Below are 19691 nucleotides of genomic sequence, written 5' to 3'. Positions count from 1 at the left end.
CGCACATACAGTCTGACAATGCAATGTTTGTGATCTGAAAACGAACTCTTTTCTAAATCAAATTTGCTGCAGGAGGGCGGGGATTTGCATTTCCCTGTATCATATGGCACAGTATGCTTTCCTTGAGTCATCTGGGTTTGTTTTACTCAAAACAAATCATTTGTCCTGCAGCCACCTCTGACACAGTGCATCTTGGTTCAACCTGCTTTATTTATGTAGCCTAAGGGTTACATACATATGTGTGAACACTTCCCCCTCCAGGGGAAAAGGTTGGGTAATACAAGTGGCTTCTTCTGATGTCCTCTGGAGATAAGGGCTCCTCCCTTCCTTATATTTGGAAGACCTGTGCCACAGAAAAGAAGATCCTGTCCCAGGGTTGAATTCAACTGAGTCCTACTCAAAGAAGACCCACTGAAATTAATCAGCCAAAGTTAGCTGTTTCCATTAACTTCAGTGGGTCTACTCTGAGTAGGATTAGCAAGGGATATCAGACCCCAGTGCCAGATAGCCTTCACACCCTTTCCAGATCTAAAATATAATTACCCCACACTACTAAGACTTCATAACCAAACTGCTGGTTGGTAAACCAGTTTTAATCAGAAAGCAAAATACAGTTGATTGGACACAAATCTGTTTACAAATGTTTATGTGTGTGTCTTTTCTGAAGAAATTATATTTGTGGAGAGGACATTTTCTGAGGCACATTATGGGCTACATTCATACACAGGCACAAAAAATATGCTTACATTAAAAGAAAAGCAACACACCTATTGATTTACACTCACAATATCCAATGCATGATGCACAGTGCTTCAGAATAGACTGATGATGCATGACACTCCTGTGCGAAGAATAATCAAGGCACAAATTCAATCAAGGTGTCTCCTCCTAATGGACAATCCACAGAGGTCCAGTGCCTAACTGTTATTTGTGCCTTGGAAACCCGTCTGCTATGTTCCTAATAACAATCTACTTTTCATGTGCTTTCCTAATGTGATTTAAATGTGTGCTGCTCTGACAAAGTACATTCAACTAACTGGTGTTTTAGGAAAATGTGTTTTAATCCAGCCATGGTGCAACATATAATTGATGTAAAGCTCCTCATTTTTAGAAGGGCCAAATTTACATAATATATAAGTGGTGGATTAGCAGAGGGCTGATCACACTGAATGATGAGAAATGTTGAATTGCCAAAAGACCACATAAAGTAAAATATTAAGGAATGGCTTTTGAGAGAGAGAGAGAGGGGGAGAGAGAGAGGGAGAGAGAGATGGGAGAGGGGGGGTTGTGTATTCTTTCCAACTGCATATTGCCATATGAGCCACAATTTGAAAAGGAAGTTATATCAGCTAGAATCTTGAGTACTGGAAGCAGAAAGAAGCCTGGAGATTATCCCATTATTTTACAACCCCCCCCCCCCCCGCAGCTCCAAATGCCCGCCTGAACAGCATGAGTTGAGAGGATGAGAAGTTGACCCAAATCATGTGGAAGTTAACCCAAGTCATTACATGAGCAGAGCACCATTTGTGCAATGTGTATGGTCCTTTCCCCTCCCACAACTTTGGGTAATCCAACCTTCTTCTGGCACTATGCCCCATCCTGTGCTGCTCAGAAGGGTCCCTCAACCATCCAGAGAGATTTTTTTTAGCAGTAGAAAGGGAAATCCCATTCCATAGTTTTCTGCTCCCAGTACTCCAGATCCAAGCTATTCTTTCATTTTTCTTCAAGATTTCATTTATATAAGTACCTGTGCGACAGCAGAAATCTACTCATATGGGGTAGCCAATATGGTGCCCGCTGATGTGGCTGGACTACAACTCTCATCATCCCTTACTAATGGCCATGAGAGTTGGCTGGTGAGGATTGTAGTCCAACCACACCTGGAGGGTGCCATTTTGTGGCCCATTACATCCTTGGTGTAATTGGTGGTCCTTTCATAGTTTGGCAAGAAACATCTACAGATAACTTTGCCTTGCTCTAATGGATGACAGCACATTGGGAAACCTCCTCCGGAGACACACCAAAGCAAAATACCCAATTCCAGCTAAGAAGCCAACCAAAAGAGTGGTGCCAAAAATCCTTGGTGCCCTCTTCTTGGCCACTCGAAATGCAGTTGGAAGAACTGCAGAGATTAATATGTTGTTGACATGTCCTAAAACCTTGTGGAATGCTTTTCTCTTCAAGACACGGTCATAATAGGCTTCCAAGTTAGGCCGCTTTCCATTCCCCCAGTTTCTCCTTGCCAGTCCAATGAACTTCAGTCGATGCAATGTAACAGCAAGGGATACATCGGCCAAGCTGAAAAACTGACCGCAGAGCCAAGGCTGGTGTCCATTTTCTAATCAGAATGAAGGTTAAAAAAAAAGTTAGGGGTTAATAAAAAGTAATAAGATGAGAAGGACCTTGGGTCTTATGTTTCTGTCACTGTTTTCTCTATGATGCTCAAATAGCCATCAGCCCCAGATTGTTCCTGGAAAAGGCATTAAATTGTTTGTTTATTTGCATTTCTAAATCTTCAATCTTAAAGCAACAAAAGTGCTTGAACAAGAAAACACTGGGAACCTTTGACTTAACCAATTGCAGTGCTTGGAATGAACTAGTTTCTTTTTAAAATGAACTTTCCATGTGCTGATCAAATGTCTGATGTGCAGCGCCAATATATCGAACAACATGCAATGCTTTAACTGAGACAGCTACACACTGACCAAGAACTAAATATGAAAATTTCCTACCTGGAGTCTCTTCATTCCTTCTTTGCAGCTCAGTCTCAACTTGATCCAAAACTTTTTCCAGCTCATCCAATATTTTCTGTAAATACTTCATGTTATCATGATCCATCAGTTTAGACTAAGGAAAATAAATAGATTATATATTTAATCTGCAGTCCTATTTCCTGGGAGTAAGCCCCATTGAACATATTGAGATTTACTTCCGAGGAAGCATGCATAGTATAGTGTCATAAGCCAGGCATCTATGCAACCAGTAGTGATCAGTGGAGTGTCATAGCTAGAATAGCACTGCTCACCTGACTTTCAAACACAGAGTGTTGTTGCTGGTTCCTGAGAGGTGGAGGGGCAAGATATGGGGAGTGCAGTGTGGGTGCAGCAACAAGAGTGTTCGTTTGGCATGATCACCAGGCAACACTCTGCTGAACTCTCCAGGCCCTGCCCCTCTCAGGAACCAGCAGCAATGCTCAGTACAGTGGTACCTCGCAAGACGAATGCCTCGCAAGACGAATGCCTCGCAAGACGAAAGAGTTTTCTGTTTTTTGAGTCGTTCCGCAAGACGAATTTCCCTATGGGCTTGCTTCGCAAGACGAAACGTCTTGCGAGTTCTTGAGAGTTTGTTTCCTTTTTCTTAAAGCCGCTAAGCCGTTAATAGCTGCTCAGCCGCTAAGCCGCTAATAGCCGCTAAGCCGCTAATAGCCGTGCTTCGCAAGACGAAAAAACCACAAGACGAAGAGACTCGCAGAACGGATTAATTTTGTCTTGCGAGGCACCACTGTATTTGGAAAGAAAGTGAGCAAAACTGGAACCCACTACTGGTTGCATAACAACACCAATACAAGCATAGAGCAAACAAGCAACAGTAATAGCAAGGAGTGTGGCCACAAAAGCAGAGCTATTACAAAACATTCCCCTTAACCTTGACTTCTTCTGAAGATACATACATGCAATGACAAGAAATATATCACATTAATATCACATCCAAAGGAACAGTAGCATTCTAAGTTGGGTTTTTGACTGTCAGATATTGTCCATTCTTACTTTAAGACGTTTCTGCTTCGCTATATAGGCATCTTGAAGATCTGGGTTTTCTTCTGCAAGTTTCTTTAATTCAGACTCAGTATTGCCTATTTGGCCTGAAGAAACAATGAACTCATTAAAAGCTAATAAACCACGTCCATCAAAATACTTCAGTACAGCTATATATTAGAACATATCAGTTAGAAACTGTTTGATTTAAGAACTTGCCAAATGTGTGTTGTCTGCCTGCTCCAATATCTGACATACTTTAAGTATAAACACCTCTCTATCACTGATGCAGATTTAACCCCTAAATACACTATAATTAATTTGATGGAAAACAGTATTTTTTAAAAAAAATGGTTTTGTTATTGTCAACGGAAATAGTTTTATGATAAACACACAAAAATAGAGTTAAAGCATTCTATCTAACACTGCACAAGCAGAGTTCTCGTCAGACAATGGTACATACTACGAATTCTAGTTGTGGCGTAAGCTGGGATCATAGAATCTACTGCTAATTCAGGATGTAGGATGCATCCGTGTGTATAGGCATCCATTGGCAAGGAATCCAGGAGCTCTCTGTAGTGCTGAACCCTGGGATAGTACATGCTCCCTTCTTCTGGAATCAGCCTTGGAATGTTTTCTGGGGTGAAAAATTAGATAGATAGATGATAGATAGATAGATAGATAGATAGATAGATAGATAGATAGATAGAAATACAAAGATGATGGTGAGAACAAAATTGAAGGATCAAAGTTTAAAGTCTTAGTCACTGCAATACTGTGATTGGAGAAGGCTCAATTGCAAACCTTAATGCTTTCAGGCAATAGTAGGAGAGCACTATTACCTCATTCAGTGGTACTGCACAAGCTTTCTTTGCAGGGGATCCCAGGTTCAATCCCTGTTGCTTCTAGTTAAAAGGATCAGGAAACAGCTGATAGGGAAATCTCCTGCCAAAGTCCCTAGAGAGCTACTAGTCACAGTAGACAATAATGGGCAAATGAACTATGAGAGAGATGGGAGTAATAAAATCATAACCCATGTCAAAGAGTGGCTATAATTTTTATCCCAAACCCATCCCACAAAGTTTCCTAACCCCATTTTTCAGTGTGCCACAAGGACTAAACTGCACATTATGTGACCCTCCTGGAAGCATTTGGGCATCTGTAGACAATCGGTAAGGGGACGCAGGTGGCGCTGTGGGTTAAAGCCTCAGCGCCTAGGGCTTGCCGATCGAAAGGTCGGTGGTTCGAATCCCTGCGGCGGGGTGCGCTCCCGCTGCTCGGTCCCAGCGCCTGCCAACCTAGCAGTTCGAAAGCACCTCCGGGTGCAAGTAGATAAATAGGGACCGCTTACCAGCGGGAAGGTAAACGGCGTTTCCGTGTGCGGCTCTGGCTCTGGCTCTGGCCAGAGCAGCGATGTCACGCTGGCCACGTGACCCGGAAGTGTCTCCGGACAGCGCTGGCCCCTGGCCTCTTAAGTGAGATGGGCGCACAACCCCAGAGTCTGTCAAGACTGGCCCGTACGGGCAGGGGTACCTTTACCTTTACCTTTAGACAATCGGTAACATTTAGGCAATTGTTTGGGCACCTGTAAACAAATCCTCATGCAGCAAGGTGTAATTCACACCCAACATTTACATTACGAAAAATCACCAAAGTACTCTTCTTACCATTCACAAAAGTTTCTTCAAGATAGTCAACAATCTGAGTTGCATCACAAATGATGTTTTCTCTGTGGACAAGTACAGGGACTTCTCCAGATGCATTTAAACGCATAAACCAAGGCTCGTTGTGTTCACTCAGTGGAAGGCTTACATCATGCTCTTCACATTTCAGTCCCTTTTCAGCAATCACCAAACGCACCTGAAAAATATATATGAACATTCTTGTTGACGATTTACAGCTGTCCTATTAAAAATACGCATTTCCTATTAATAGAGTTTGGAAATACAGATGAAGAATCTGAAACTAACAGCATTATTAAAACATTATACATATAACATTAATTAATTAATTAATTTGTTGTTGTTGTTGCTGCTGCTGCTGCTGCTGTTTTGAAAATGAGTAACATACTATTTAATTTGGTTCAGCATTGCAGGTGGCTTCTGGTAGGGACATGCTCACAACATGATACCCATTAATTTCCTAAGTGCACTCTGTGGTCTCTGTAAAGAAAACCATGTATGAAGAAGCAAGCAAATATTGTTTCTCCCTTTTGCTGATCAATTTATTTATTCTTGGAAACAGCTAACTGTTTTAAATTGAATAAAATTCTATGACAGGTAGTCAGTGTGGTCCATTCTAGATGTTGTTGGACTACAGCTCCCATCATCCCTGACCCTTGGCCATGCTGGCTTGAGCTGGTGGGAATTGAAGTCTAATAACATCTGAAGGGCACCACATTGGCTATCCCTAGACTATGACAATTGTAAGGGCTCTGAGGCCTGTTTAAGAAGCACACTGGCCTCACCTTTCCCTACTCTCCCTTCTCCCTGCTTTCGTCTCCAAATTCATTCTCACAGCTGCATTTAGATAAACAGAGTGTCCATCCACACCCAGCAACCACCTTTTAGGTGGGCAAAACGTGCAGAGGGAGCTGTCCGGGTTCTGAAATCTGACATTCTTAGAAACAGCCACACTAGCTACTCACCTTTTGGGAACTGAAGGACTGAGTCCAGTGATAGAGGATCAGTTTGTCATCTGTCTTCAAATATACTTCAGCTGGAGGCATTTCCCCTGCAGCCTGGTCCTCCTTCTCTTCTGCCATTTCACCTTTTCTCTCGGCTCAACTCACCACTCCGAGATTCTACTATGAGATTTTGTTCTCTCGTCGTTACTGAGTCTGCTCCATGGACTGAGCATGCTCACTGCTGACAGATGAAGCTGCTGTTCTGACGATGCCCTTAGACTCCCTTAGAACCTGAAATGGGAGAAGTGTTGAAATTGCCATCAGTTTGAACCTAGGGAGATTTAAAAGAGGCACAGAGGGAGAACAACAACAAAAGAACCTATATAAATGCAGAACACAGAGAATTGGAAGAGGGTTCTCTTGTATCCTATTTTCTAATTTGCAAAAAATAAAACATAAAAATGAAGGCAAGACATTGTGATTCCAGTCAAGAATTTAAATTTGAAGCAGCCGAAACCTGATTGCCAGACAGCCCTCGAATAATTATTTTATCTGATTTTCACATGTTGAGAAAGGAGGTAAGTTCCACAAAGAGAAGATTTTTAAAGAGAGCACAGGAGGCTACACTAATCGCTTGCAAGCTCAGCCTTCCATTCCTCTGCTTCTACAATTTGATTAAACTCTTTCCTTGAATTTTAATGGTTCCTCATTACAGTCCATGTTGATTAATTTACCTTGCTTTTGTCAAAGAAGGTTGCATATTTTTTTTTTCATATTTCAGCATTGTTGTTGGTGTTTAGTCATTTAGTTGTGTCCCCATGGACATGGCCCCATGGACCAGAGCACGCCAGGCACTCCTGTCTTCCACTGCCTCCCGCAGATTGGTCAGGCTCATGTTTGTAGCTTCGAGAATACTGTCCAACCATCTCGCCCTCTGTCGTCCCCTTCTCCCAACATCAGGGTCTTTTCCAGGGAGTCTTCTCTTCTCATGAGGTGGCCAAAGTATTGGAGCCTCAACTTCACGATCTGTCCTTCCAGTGAGCACTCAGGGCTGATTTCCTTAAGAATGGATACGTTTGATCTTCTTGCAGTCCATGGGACTCTCAAGAGTCTCCTCCAGCACCATAATTCAAAAGCATCAATTCTTCAGCGATCAGCCTTCTTAATGGTCCAGCTCTCACTTCCATACATCACTACTGGGAAAACCATGGCTTTAACTATACGGACCTTTGTTGGCAAGATGATGTCTCTGCTTTTTAAGATGCTGTCTAGGTTTGCCATCACCTTTCTCCCAAGGAGCAGGCATCTTTTAATTTCATGGCTGCTGTCACCATCTGCAGTGATCATGGAGCCCAAAAAAGTAAAATCTCTCACTGCCTCCATTTCTTCCCCTTCTATTTGCCAGGAGGTGATGGGACCAGTGGCCATGATCTTGGTTTTTTTGATGTTGAGCTTCAGACCATATTTTATTTCAGCATTAGCATTAGCATGCATTTAATGATGTCAAATAAAATTTGCACTGCTGACAGCAGGGTGGAAATTACAAACAAAAATAAATATGTTTTAAAACCTAGGGAGCAGAATTGTTTGTGTGCATGAATGAGATGTTTTATTTTCTGTAGTCTACCATAGTCAGCCTATAAAGAAAGGTGGGGAGCCCTTCAAGAATACTAAAAAAAAAAAGAGCAATGTTAAGTAATGTTAAATAGACTATATGCAAATACAATAGGGGATGTATTGTGAGACACTGTCTACATCTGGCTAAAAAACCGATGTTCTGAATAAGGGCAACATTCAGAAAGTGAAAAATGGTGATGCAAAATCTATAAACACAAGACCAAAATTTGATGATGGAACTCTAGATTACCCAACTTCCTTAATAAGTGTCAAACTGCAATCCTGTACTGAATTAACTTGGGAGTAAGTCCTATTGAAGTCAATGAAGCTTTCTTCTGAGTAGATATGAATAGGATTGCATTGTCAGAAACAGAATTTATATTTGTTTATATTTATATTATTTATATTTATATTTATATTTATATTTATATTTATATTTATATTTATATTTATATTTATATTTATATTTATATTTATATGCAAGGGTATCACTAATCAGACACATTAAATCTAGATGAATAAATTATAGAAACGTAGCCAGAAAAAGGAAGAGTTCTATAACAATTTAAAACAGGGATTGGGAACCCTTGGCCCTCTGCATGTTGCTGTACTACAAGTCCCATCATTCTTGACCACTGGCCATGCTAGCTGGAGCTGATGTCCAACAACCCCTGGAGAGACATAGGTTCTCCATCCCTGCCTTAAAGACAAATACATATACTGTGGTACTAACTTACTTTGAGAAGAAACAGCTTCTGATGAAGTACACTCTTGCCTATTATCAAGATTCCTCGAGATTTCTTGCTGTTTCTAGAAATCACACAGCCTGTAGGAGTGATGAACATGCATCCAGTAAACAACATGTCCCTGAATGACCACAAGAGGTCTCCATATTTCGAGAAATGGTTGGGGAAATGGAAGGGATTTGGGAGTTTTTTATCTGTGTGAAGTTCAAAATGAATGAGTTTTAATTTTTGTTAACCAATTATATGCTTTTTGAATCCATATATCTTTGTATCTACCTCTAACTCAGGGTGGTTTACAACAATGTAAAATCATAATACAATAATACATATATTAAAATGCAAGGCATACACACAAAGAGGAAAGTTTTACTTGAAACCCCCAATGTGCATATAAACTATACTATGTGACATAATTATGAATCATGTGTATATGTGTAAAGCAACAACAACAAAACCCTGCAACTCCAAACACATCTCTATTCTACATGACACTGACCAATGTAGAATCTGCAATCTGCTTGGCTCTTTTCCCATGTTTCCCTTGGGAATTTTCCTGGGGAAGAAACCCCAGCCATTTTGGAAGGTGCTTCCTGTATTCCCAGTTGTACATAATTCTGTACAAAAACAAATGTCTAGAGTAATGAACAGTCATATTGTGTGCTATCATATTGCACTAGGAGCTTAAGAAGTCACAATTCAGATAAGTTCTTTAAAAAGAAAAAAGACTACTTTTACTACTATTCACTGCTCCACTCAAATCATAAATGTGAAAATGTGATCTGGAAGCAAGGGAATACAAGGATGGACATGGAGAAACAACAGCAGGGCTCACAAATGCACTACAAAAGCCATTTAGCTGCTATTATGAAACTTTTGTTTTTGTTTTTTTAAAAAATAATATTTATTACTTTTCCAACAATTTAAACACTACAAAAAACAAGAACAATACAATACAATACACAAACACTACATAACACTAACACATTAAACTAACAACACAAAACAAAACAATTTAAAGCACATCAAATAATTTCAATATCTTATTTCCACGACCTCCTCACACCTCCCTTTTTGTATTCCACTTCTGTTAATTGTTTCAGCAATTCCTTTCCATCTTCCTCTGTTTTCTATCCTGTAATTATCTTAGTACATTCTAACCTTATTTTCCCTTTAATACTCTATTAATCTGTTTATACTTAATTCCTTATAACATTTCTACTAAAGCCGTATAACTTCATTCCAACATTTTTCTAACATTCATCTTTAATACTCTATTAATCTATTTATACTTAAATCCTTATAACATTTCTACTAAAGCCATATAACTTCATTCCAACATTTTTCTAACATTCATTAAATTTACAGTATTTCCATAAATAATCCTTAAACTTTTTCCAGTCTTCTTCCGCCGACTCTTCTCCCTGGTCTCGGATTCTGCCAGTCATTTCCACCAGTTCCGTATAGTCCGTATAGTCCATCAACTTCATCCTGGTGATCTTCTATCCGATGCTCTTGGCTCTTTTCCAAGTCCCTTCTGCAGATCTTCTTCATATTTATACAAAACCTTTACTTTATCTTCTACTGATCTTATTTTTATTTTCCTTCCTTTGAAACTGAAGGATAGACCTTGGGGAAACTCCCACCTAAAGATGATTTTGTTCCTTCTCAGCAGGGCAACAATATCTCCGTAGTTAGGCCTAAAATGCAAAAGACGTCTTTAAAAATGTCTACTCTTGACTGTTGTACTTCTAGGTTCTTCTGGTAATGCCAACCCAAGATTCTATCTCTCTCTTCTTTAATTCGAAGGGTGATCAAGCAGTCTCTTAATCTATTCTTCTCTTTTTTCCCTCCTCTTCCAAGTCTGAAGGCCCTCACAATTCTAAAATCTTCTTGGCCCAAGTCCAAGTCCCAAAAGTCAGCAGATTCCTGTATGAGAAAATCTGTCAAGCTTTCCTTCTCCAATTCAGGTAGTGCTCTGATCCTCAAATTCATCTGTTTTTCTTTGAGTTCAATCATAACAGGCGTCAACTTATGTTCATCAAGTTGCCTCTGTAGGGCTGGGACTCTCTCTCTCTCAAGTTGTGTTACTTTACATTCAGCAGCAACGGCTTTCTCCCTGGCTTCCTCCGCAGTCTGCCATATCAAAGTAGATTCCTGTATCAATTTCTGGATAGTTTCTGTATTGGTATTCACCTTTTGTCCCAAATTATTTATACTTTCTGTATTTAAGTCAATTTTAGTAGTTGCAGCATCCACCTTCACGTTTATCGCGTCTGTTTTCTTGTTAAGCTGTTCCACTGAATCATTTATCCTATTTAATGCAACCGCTAAGGCCTCTTCTGTCGACATTCCTCTTGATTTTGAGTGTACTGATGCAAAAGCAGCAGCAGAAGAGGCAGAGGGGCCTGATGTTGAGCCTCTCCCAGACCTTAATGTTTTTTCAGCAATTGACTGGTCTGTTTTTTTCCTTTCCATTTGCCATAACACTTAAAAAAATCAAGGTCAGTCCCAGAGTCTCACAGTTCTTTATCTTGCAGCTGGAAATTCCCCTAGCCCAGCTCTTGTAAAGCAACCAGTTTCAAAGGCTTCCACTAGTTTCTATTTATATTAATCCGTAATGTCCTCTTTTAAACACAGTTTCCAACAATCCAAAGTTAGTTTCAATTTTCAGTTACTTTTACTCCTTTTTAGAAGCAGCCGGAGACAATAGAAATAATGTATTTCTCTTATTTAGCTAGCTGTCAATGAACGTTCTAAACACTGTCAATAAGCATTCCAAAAGATGTCAGTCCTGCTAGCAGCCCGTTTCCAGAGTCAGAGCGGCAGTATTTTAGCTCTCTTCGCTCTCTCCTGCAGGCATACTCAATCCACAACTTTCCCCCCTCTTCTCCTGCCTCCAAGGGGGGGGGTTAATGTTCTTTACCAGTGGAAATTTAGTCCTTTACAGTAGGCTTTCCAAGACTTCAGCTTGCAGCCTCATTGCTTCAGTCTATTTACAAAAGGGGAAGGCGGACTTCCTGTATTGAACCTCCCCGTTACGATGCCAAATCAAACTTTTTAAAAATCCAATTCTCCTGCTTCAGCTCTACTCACGGGAAATTACTTTAAGATCAAATTGTCCACAGGAAAAAGTCAGCGCTCTCCGGCAACAGCTATGCGGCTTCGCTCCGTGGAAGAAGCAGACGATTCGAAGCACCGCGCCGCTCACCCCACGTCGCTCTGGACCCCCAAAACTGGGTTTCCCCGCGAGTAGGGGAGGCGCAAAAGGTGCCCGCCGAATCCCACACTCACAGGCTTCTCCCGCCTGTGATTTTTTACGGGTCTCCGCCTTCGCCGTGGCGGCCAGACCCAGATTCCCACGGGGCAAATTCCTCCCGATCAGAGGAATTCCGCCATTACCGGAGGCACCAACTCGGAAGTCTATTATGAAACTTTTGTATCCCTCATGATGCATAACATGGCTTAAGTAGCATAATACCGTACTCCAGTTTCCTAGTTGTCCGGATTCAAAGTTAAGACTCTACCCTTCAAGTCCTAAATATACTTAGCAGTGACATCCACTGGGTCCCATAGGACTTTCTCGTGTGTTTTTGCCTTTAAGAGAGGGGCCAGGCAATTGCTTAGGATTTTTCCAAGCTCTCTTACACACTTGCTTTGTAATCTCGGCAAGTCACATAAGGTCCTGTTATATCTGCAATGTGAGAGTGGTATGTAAAACTGGACATCTTACCTACAGATCTGCTGCCTGTGTGAACTGAGCCTCAGATCTGATTACTAAGTACAAAATATGGGGATTGCTACATTTTGTTTTAATAAAGAGATTTTATCTCAAAGACTACAATTGAAAAAAGATTTATAATGAAATTACATTAATGATAAATGCATTCTGCTGTTCTTACCTTACTTTATCCTAGCCTCTTTTTTTTAATAAAAAAAAAAAATCCCAAACAACTTATGTACTCACTATGGCAAAGCTTCAAATTTAGATTGCATTTCATCTTAGAAATGCAGAAGAGCAAAAACAGAGTCATCCTATACATGTTTCCTCATGAGTCTCAACAAGTTCAGTGTAACATATTTCCTGGAAAGTGTGGTAAGGATTGCAGGCTGACTAACCAGACAAATGAATGCATGTTCTCTTAAACTAAAATATCATGATTATAACTAGATGAAAAATCATATGAGAGAAGTAACTATTGTGATTTAATTCATATAGCAACTCAGCAGAAAACATTTATGATCTCTAGGAGTCACCCTGCTCTGAAACAACTCATCTAGGGTGACAATCTAAATTAATTCATGGATCTACTCTGTTTACATGCTCTCCCACTGAGACCCCATTGAACTGTGTAGGTGATTTTCCTGTTGCTTGTGATATTATTATGCTTATATTAAAATCACACTGTCCACAGAAGAATCAGAGCTACCTAAAAGGACAAAACACTTCACTATCCCACAATTTTTTTAATTTAAAATATGATCACCACAATTCATTTCATTTGCAAATGAAAGTTAGCTAATTCAGATTTACTAATGCAGCATTTACTGAAGACTCCTTGGATTAAAAATATCCAGTTAGAAAGAGACAGTGAAAATACAAACCCTGGACTTGTAAGTGAGAATGACGTTGACTGTGTGCCCTGTGTGAGAATGGGAGGGAGAAATTAATAGAGCAGGCAACAGCATGTGTCTGAAATAACAACGTGCATTCAGCAATGCCACAGTAGACTATTATATTAGCATGGAAAGAAGCAAAGCAGAAAACCCTCAAGAGAACATCTAGCTATTTTTTTCAAATTATATAGAGAAAAGTAAACCCAAAAGGGAAAACATTTTATCATATGTATTGTATTGTATTGTATTGTATTGTATTGTATTGTATTGTATTGTATTGTATTGTATTGTATTGTATAACAGTGAATTTTTTATGCATTCTTTTATACACCAGGGAAAAGAAAGTTAGCAGGAGGAGAGAGGGAAAGCAAATCCCAGTTCATCCACTATCAGAAGAGGCATCTGCCCCCATCTTTCCCTCTGAGAAAGAATGAACTGTGTACATAGGAGCTAACACAATAAAATATTTGAGGGGGCTGGGCCCCCACAAAATTGATGGCCATTCCAGACCCTCGAAGTGTCCCTATTCTCCAGGGACATCCCTGATTTAGAGAAGCTGTCCCAGTTTCTGATTTGATTCCAGAATGTCCCACTCTTCCTTAGGATGTCCCTATTTTCACTGGATAAAAGTTGAAGAGTATGGAGTTATCTGACCCCCCGAGCCATCTGAAGGCAATCCTATATAGGAAAGTTTTTAAAAATGTTTTATTATGTTTTTATATATGTTGGAAGCTGCCCAGAGTGGCTTGGGCAAGCCAGTGGTAAGGTATGAGGGGTATAAATAGTAAAATTATCGTTATGGAATTTGTTGTTTAGTCGTTTAGTCGTGTCCGACTCTTCATGACCCCAGGGACCAGAGCACACCAGGCACTCCTGTCTTCCACTGCCTCCCGCAGTTTGGTCAGACTCATGTTTGTAGCTTCGAGAACACTGTCCAACCATCTTGTCCTCTGTCGTCCCCTTCCCCTTGTGCCCTCCATCTTTCCCAGCATCAGGGTCTTTTCCATGGAGTCTTCTCTTCTCATGAGGTGGCCAAAGTATTGGAGCCTCAGCTTCATGATCTGTCCTTCCAGTGAGCACCCAGGGTTGATTTTCTTAAGAATGGATACGTTTGATCTTCTTGCAGTCTATGGGACTCTCAAGAGTCTCCTCCAGCACCATAATTCAAAAGCATCAATTCTTCGGCGATCAGCCTTCTTGATGGTCCAGCTCTCACTTCCATACATCACTACTGGGAAAACCATGGCTTTAACTATACGGACCTTTATCGTTATGGAATGGTACGTCCCTATTTTCAACAGAGAAATGTTAGAGGGTATGCCATTCCCATTCAAATACTTTGTGTGCACTATGTCATGTGATCATTTATGTGGGGCAGGGCTTACCCGAGCCCCCACAATATTTTATTCAAGTTGGCACCCCTGGCTGTGTCCAACAATGATGCTCACTTAGGCCAAATCCCTGCTTAAGAGAGCTTCATCTGTCGGGGAGGGGATGATGGAATTATGCATCCAATGCCTTTATTTGATTGTGTGTCGGCAGAAGAGGAGCACTGCTGGGTCTATCTTGTCCAGCATCCTGATTTCCAGCACAGGCCGGCCAGGATACTCCCAGGAACCGGAGTAAAGTTACACCAGATCCAAACTCTATTGTTCAACTTACACCACCTTTTTTGCTGGCTTAATTTATGCTGGGTTTCCAGGTCACATGACAGAGCTGAACAGAGTTAGAATCCAACCTAAGTCCCCCCACCCCCTCTAGTCCTGCCCTCACCACACTCCTCTTTCAGGATTAACGCCAGTTTGGGATCCACTGGGCCCAGCTCAGCCAGCTGGGTCAGGATGGGGGAGATATGCCGGCATGCGTCTGGCTGAGCCAAGAAGTAGGAAGAACATGAGAAAGCCCTGCTGGATCGGTTCAAAGGCCACCATCCGGTTCTGACAGTGGCTATCCAGATATCTATGTGGGGCTATTTGTGATTCAGAAGCTGCTATTCAGAGGCATACTTCTGGCAGTGGAGGGAAGTCCACCCACGATTTCCTTCCATATGTAACAGCCAGTAACATTGCCAAAGAGCAAAGGAGACCAAAGCAGTGTGAGAAGATGGATGAGGAGAAGAAAAAACAAGAGAGATAGCAAGGCTTATGGGCAAGACTGCATCATGACTGCATCCAGTCAAAAACTTGAATTGCATGCCATCAGTAAGTTTTGCAATTTGTAGCTAAGAGCACATATGTTTCAAGGAAGATAAGCACGTCTTATCCTGCCCATTCTACAACAATACTGCTGGATGTCCATTTTCCAAATAGGTGAGATGAAAACATGTCTAGGCCCCTCAGTGAGTCTGCGGCTGAACCAGGAATTCATTTGACATCAATAGCCAAAATGCTATTCACAAGGCTAATTTCCTCTTCCAAAAAAAAAAAAAAAACCCAAAATAAAGGCAGCCTGCCCTCTGAAAAGTTGTCAAAAACCAAATTCTTTTCTCATATATCACTGATCTCATGTATCATTGCTCCAAAGTCAATGCAGCTATGCTCTGTAACTTTCTGATTACTCAGGGTTTTGTCTATACCTCTACACAATACAACTGTGCAAAACTGCAGGTTGTATTTAAAAAAAAAATCAAAACAAAGGAAGAGTTAGTGATTGGAGGTGGTGATATTTTAAAAAGACATATACCGGTATTTCATCTTTTTAGAATTTATATTTCACAGGCATTTCTCAGCCAACTGAAAAGATAGCTGGAAATATTTGTGCATGGTGGATAAATATAGTGCTCTCCAGTGCTTTTTTTTCCTTTTTTAAAAAAATGGTATTTGAAGAAGTGTCCTAAGGTGCTACTGGACATATACATATATCAAAATGGCTACCTACCTGAATCTTTAAAAAAAAATGTTTAGGGGTACTCTCACCATTTTATACTTCAAATCGGGGAAAATAAAAACAGTAAATAGACAAAAGTACAAAGATTCACACATTGTTTAGGGGGCATGAGTACCCCTGCATACCCTCCGGGGGGGGGGAATCACTGGTGCTCTCTCATTTGAAAGCATTTTTAAATTAGTGAGAGAGATACATGGAATATTGAGAGGGTTTTGTCTACTCCATTTTGTGTTAACACTTTCATACTTCCACCACAGATGGTTGTGTAACACCAAAGAGAATATTAGAGGCAGAGAAAGAACCCTTTCAGTCTTCGCTTTTCATTATGCAAGGAGTTGCATGCTTCTGTCAGTGCCACAAATAACAGCAAGCTCTCACGCAGAACACACTCCCATATCTTGAAACACTGAGTCAGCTGCTGCTTTAATATATGGCCCAAGAAGTTAACACTCTCTGCTCGGGGACCATACGCCCTCCTCCCGTTTTTGCTTGATGTCAGCTTGATCAGGACAGGAATTAAGTCTCTCTTAACCACAGCTACTTTTGCAAATGTTTTATCAAAGCCTTTGAATGCCTGGCAGCCAATGGCCCCACTGGGTACTGGGAATGTGATCTGGGTCTCCGAGTGAAGGAGCAGCATGACCATATTTACGGCTGTTGCTATTCTAGGGCAAGCATGCTGCCTCCTCTCTCCTTGGCACCAGAAGCACATTGCCTGTCCCTTCGTCTTTCAACACTCACTTCTAGCAAGAGAGGATGAAGTGAAACATACAGTTTACTTGGGAGGAAAATTGCTTGCATGCATCAGTCTTTTTAATGGTGGGGGGGGGAGGGAGAATCTTAACTGGATACCCACCCTAGGTATCCACTGTACACAATAACATGGTTTAGTGGCAATTTAATACGCTTCTTATATTTAGGCATTATAGATCTATAACTCTTGCAGCCTGTTCTTTGCTTATAAAATACAGCTAATCTCAAGTGTTGGGTCATACAGGTTCAAGGCTGTGTTGGGTTATCATCACCTACCACATCTTGGCTTGCCGTCATATTTAGCAAACTGTATAAAGCAAGCATCAGCATGCTTGTTGGGTGCTGCAAACACTGCAAAATTCCTACATGTGAAACACTTTTCTGTAGGTATTAGCATGCAGCACCGTTGTAGATTTGCCACTGTTAATGCTCACCTGCACATCTGTTTTACTGGAAAGTTGCAGTGAGCAAGAGCTTCAAAAATGAGGTTCAGATCTGTGTGATTGTCATGTCTCATGCTCTGTTTAGAGGTGGAATATTAATTATTATCCCTGTTTGCATTTCATTTCATTTCATTTCATTTACTTCAACTTTACCACCAGATGAAGTGTAGCTGATGGGTCTCAAACCTTTGGTATTTGCCAACATGTGAATATAGGCTCCAGTGAATTGAGTCAAAGAGACCAATTGTGGGTGCTGTAGAGGGAAATGAGGGACAGATGGGACTCGTCAACCTGGGAAGGCAGCCCATCTAGAAGAAGGAAAACTCTGATCCTAAACCTTTCTGCCTTGTGGCTATATTCATTCATGAGAAAGGCTTGGGAAGTAAATTCTGAGGAAAAATCTGTACATGCTGCCAGGTGAATCTTCTTTGGGAGAAGAAAAGGCTAAAGTGTAAGTCTTACACAAATCCAGACTGGAGTCCCTAAAACAACGTCTTGTATGCCTCCTTCCGGCAACACCTTCAGCGAAGCTAGTGCCAAACATTTTGCTCTGCTATCCTTTGGACCACATCAGTGAGACCGAGAGGGGGATACTGTTATCTGGGCAGCCCAGGACCTCCATACACACTGTCCAGGCTTCCACCCCAAAGAGGTCACTTTGGTGCTGCTAACACAGCAAAAACACAGCAAAAACAACACAGGAGGCAGCAATTATAAGTTACTGGTCTCTGCAGACACAGCAGGCACTGTGAATTCTCCAGCGGTTTGACTTCACCTCCAGAGGTGAATTCCATTGCCTCTTGAGACAGGTGAATGCCAACAAATTTGTGTGTGTGTAAGAGAGAAGGGTGTGTGAAAGTTAATGAGCTAGAAACCATGGTCCCTCATCTTCTTCAGAAACCTCCACTGAATAGTAGAAGTGCAATGAACTTGTGTCTGTGTGGGTGCAGGAGGAGCAGACTACACACTTGCCCTATATTTTGACTTACTGGTGTATATATCTCATCTCATCAAACCTTTTATTAGTGTCACATACAACATCCAAAACAAATCAATACAGAATTACCACTTCCCCAGTGGCACAAAACATTTGCTAAAAGAAAGGAGGCAGAGCAGTCTATCGTCACATCTCTTGGTCTCCAGGGTGGTCAGACGTCTGCAGTGTATTTCGACGACAAAAAACCAAATAGAGACATTTAGCCACTAACTTGGTGTGCTCCTGATCATTCCCCAACTTAAGACTCTACTATGAAGCGGCAGCCTTCTGCTGGTTAAAAGATTGGCTACTTCTTGGAAACGCAGACATTCTAGATTTGGAAGGATTTGATAATAACTTTGGTTGGCATGCATATATCTGGTATGACAAGGTTAAAGTGTATAAGGGGTTTAAAAATCACATTGTCAGGAAAGCACTATATAATGTTTGGATACGATACAAAGATTTATTGGAAAGTAAAACTCCCAGGTGGCTCTCACCGATGGAGGCCAAGGAGGTAAAGAAACTTAATATGAGAACTAATTGGCCGAAATACTCTGAAATTTTAGAACAAGAAGGTGGTGAATTTAAATTACAAAGTTATGAGAAAATAAAGTCCAAGGTGCGAGATTGGCTCCATTATTTCCAAATAATGGAGGCCTACAAACAAGACAGGAAAATTGGTTTCCAGGTGGAGAAATCGAAATTAGAAACAGAACTGTTAGAACCCAATACTAAGAATTTATCAAGAATGTATAACTTGCTGTTGAAGTGGAATACATTAGATGAGACAGTGAAGTCTGCTATGGTTAAATGGGCACAGGACATAGGTCATGACATTATGTTTGCTGACTGGGAGCAGTTATGGACCACAGGTATTAAATTTACGGCATGTAATGCCTTACGAGAAAACATTATGAAAATGATTTACAGGTGGTACATGACCCCAGTCAAGCTTGCGAAGATTTATCATTTGCCCAATAACAAATGTTGGAAATGTAAAGAGACTGAAGGTACCTTTTTCCACCTTTGGTGGACCTGCCCAAAGATTAAGGCCTTCTGGGAAATGATTTATAATGAAATTAAGAAAGTGCTTAAGTGCACCTTTAACAAAAAACCAGAGGCATTTCTCTTGGGTATGGTTGGCCAGCTGGTGTCGAAGAAGGATAAGAATTTCTTTTTGTATGCTACTACGGCAGCAAGGATTCTTCTAGCAAAGTATTGGAAGACACAAGAGCTACCCACGCTGGAGGAATGACAGGCGAAAGTGATTGA

At 41.0% G+C, this 19691-nt stretch overlaps 1 protein-coding gene across 1 annotated transcript; it reads right to left on the bottom strand.

The window, feature by feature from the left end:
* Positions 1-1898: 1898 nt before the first annotated feature.
* GDAP1 (ganglioside induced differentiation associated protein 1) lies at positions 1899-16523 on the bottom strand. Its single transcript, XM_079983168.1, has 9 exons — positions 16438-16523; positions 13347-13384; positions 8736-8824; positions 6403-6672; positions 5423-5615; positions 4219-4392; positions 3768-3862; positions 2733-2847; positions 1899-2338 (listed from the first exon to the last, which is right to left on the bottom strand). Exons 4-9 carry the CDS (start codon positions 6517-6519, stop codon positions 1956-1958), a joined length of 1077 nt encoding a protein of 358 aa, XP_079839294.1. The 5' UTR covers positions 6520-6672; positions 8736-8824; positions 13347-13384; positions 16438-16523; the 3' UTR covers positions 1899-1955.
* Between the last annotated feature and the right edge of the window lie 3168 nt (positions 16524-19691).

The sequence above is a fragment of the Podarcis cretensis genome (assembly GCF_951804945.1).
Source record: "Podarcis cretensis genome assembly, chromosome: 7".
NCBI lineage: Eukaryota > Metazoa > Chordata > Lepidosauria > Squamata > Lacertidae > Podarcis > Podarcis cretensis.
This window is presented reverse-complemented; position numbering and strand designations above follow the sequence as displayed.

What these genes read in the sequence shown, in the direction of transcription:
- GDAP1 (XM_079983168.1), bottom strand. Translation starts at nt 6,519, where the DNA reads ATGGCAGAAGAGAAGGAGGACCAGGCTGCAGGGGAAATGCCTCCAGCT. An exon ending in AGTCCTTCAGTTCCCAAAAG is followed by an intron (nt 5,616 to 6,402) that starts GTGAGTAGCTAG and finishes TATATTTTTCAG; the next exon opens with GTGCGTTTGGTGATTGCTGA. An exon ending in CGAAGCAGAAACGTCTTAAA is followed by an intron (nt 2,848 to 3,767) that starts GTAAGAATGGAC and finishes TATTTTCCTTAG; the next exon opens with TCTAAACTGATGGATCATGA.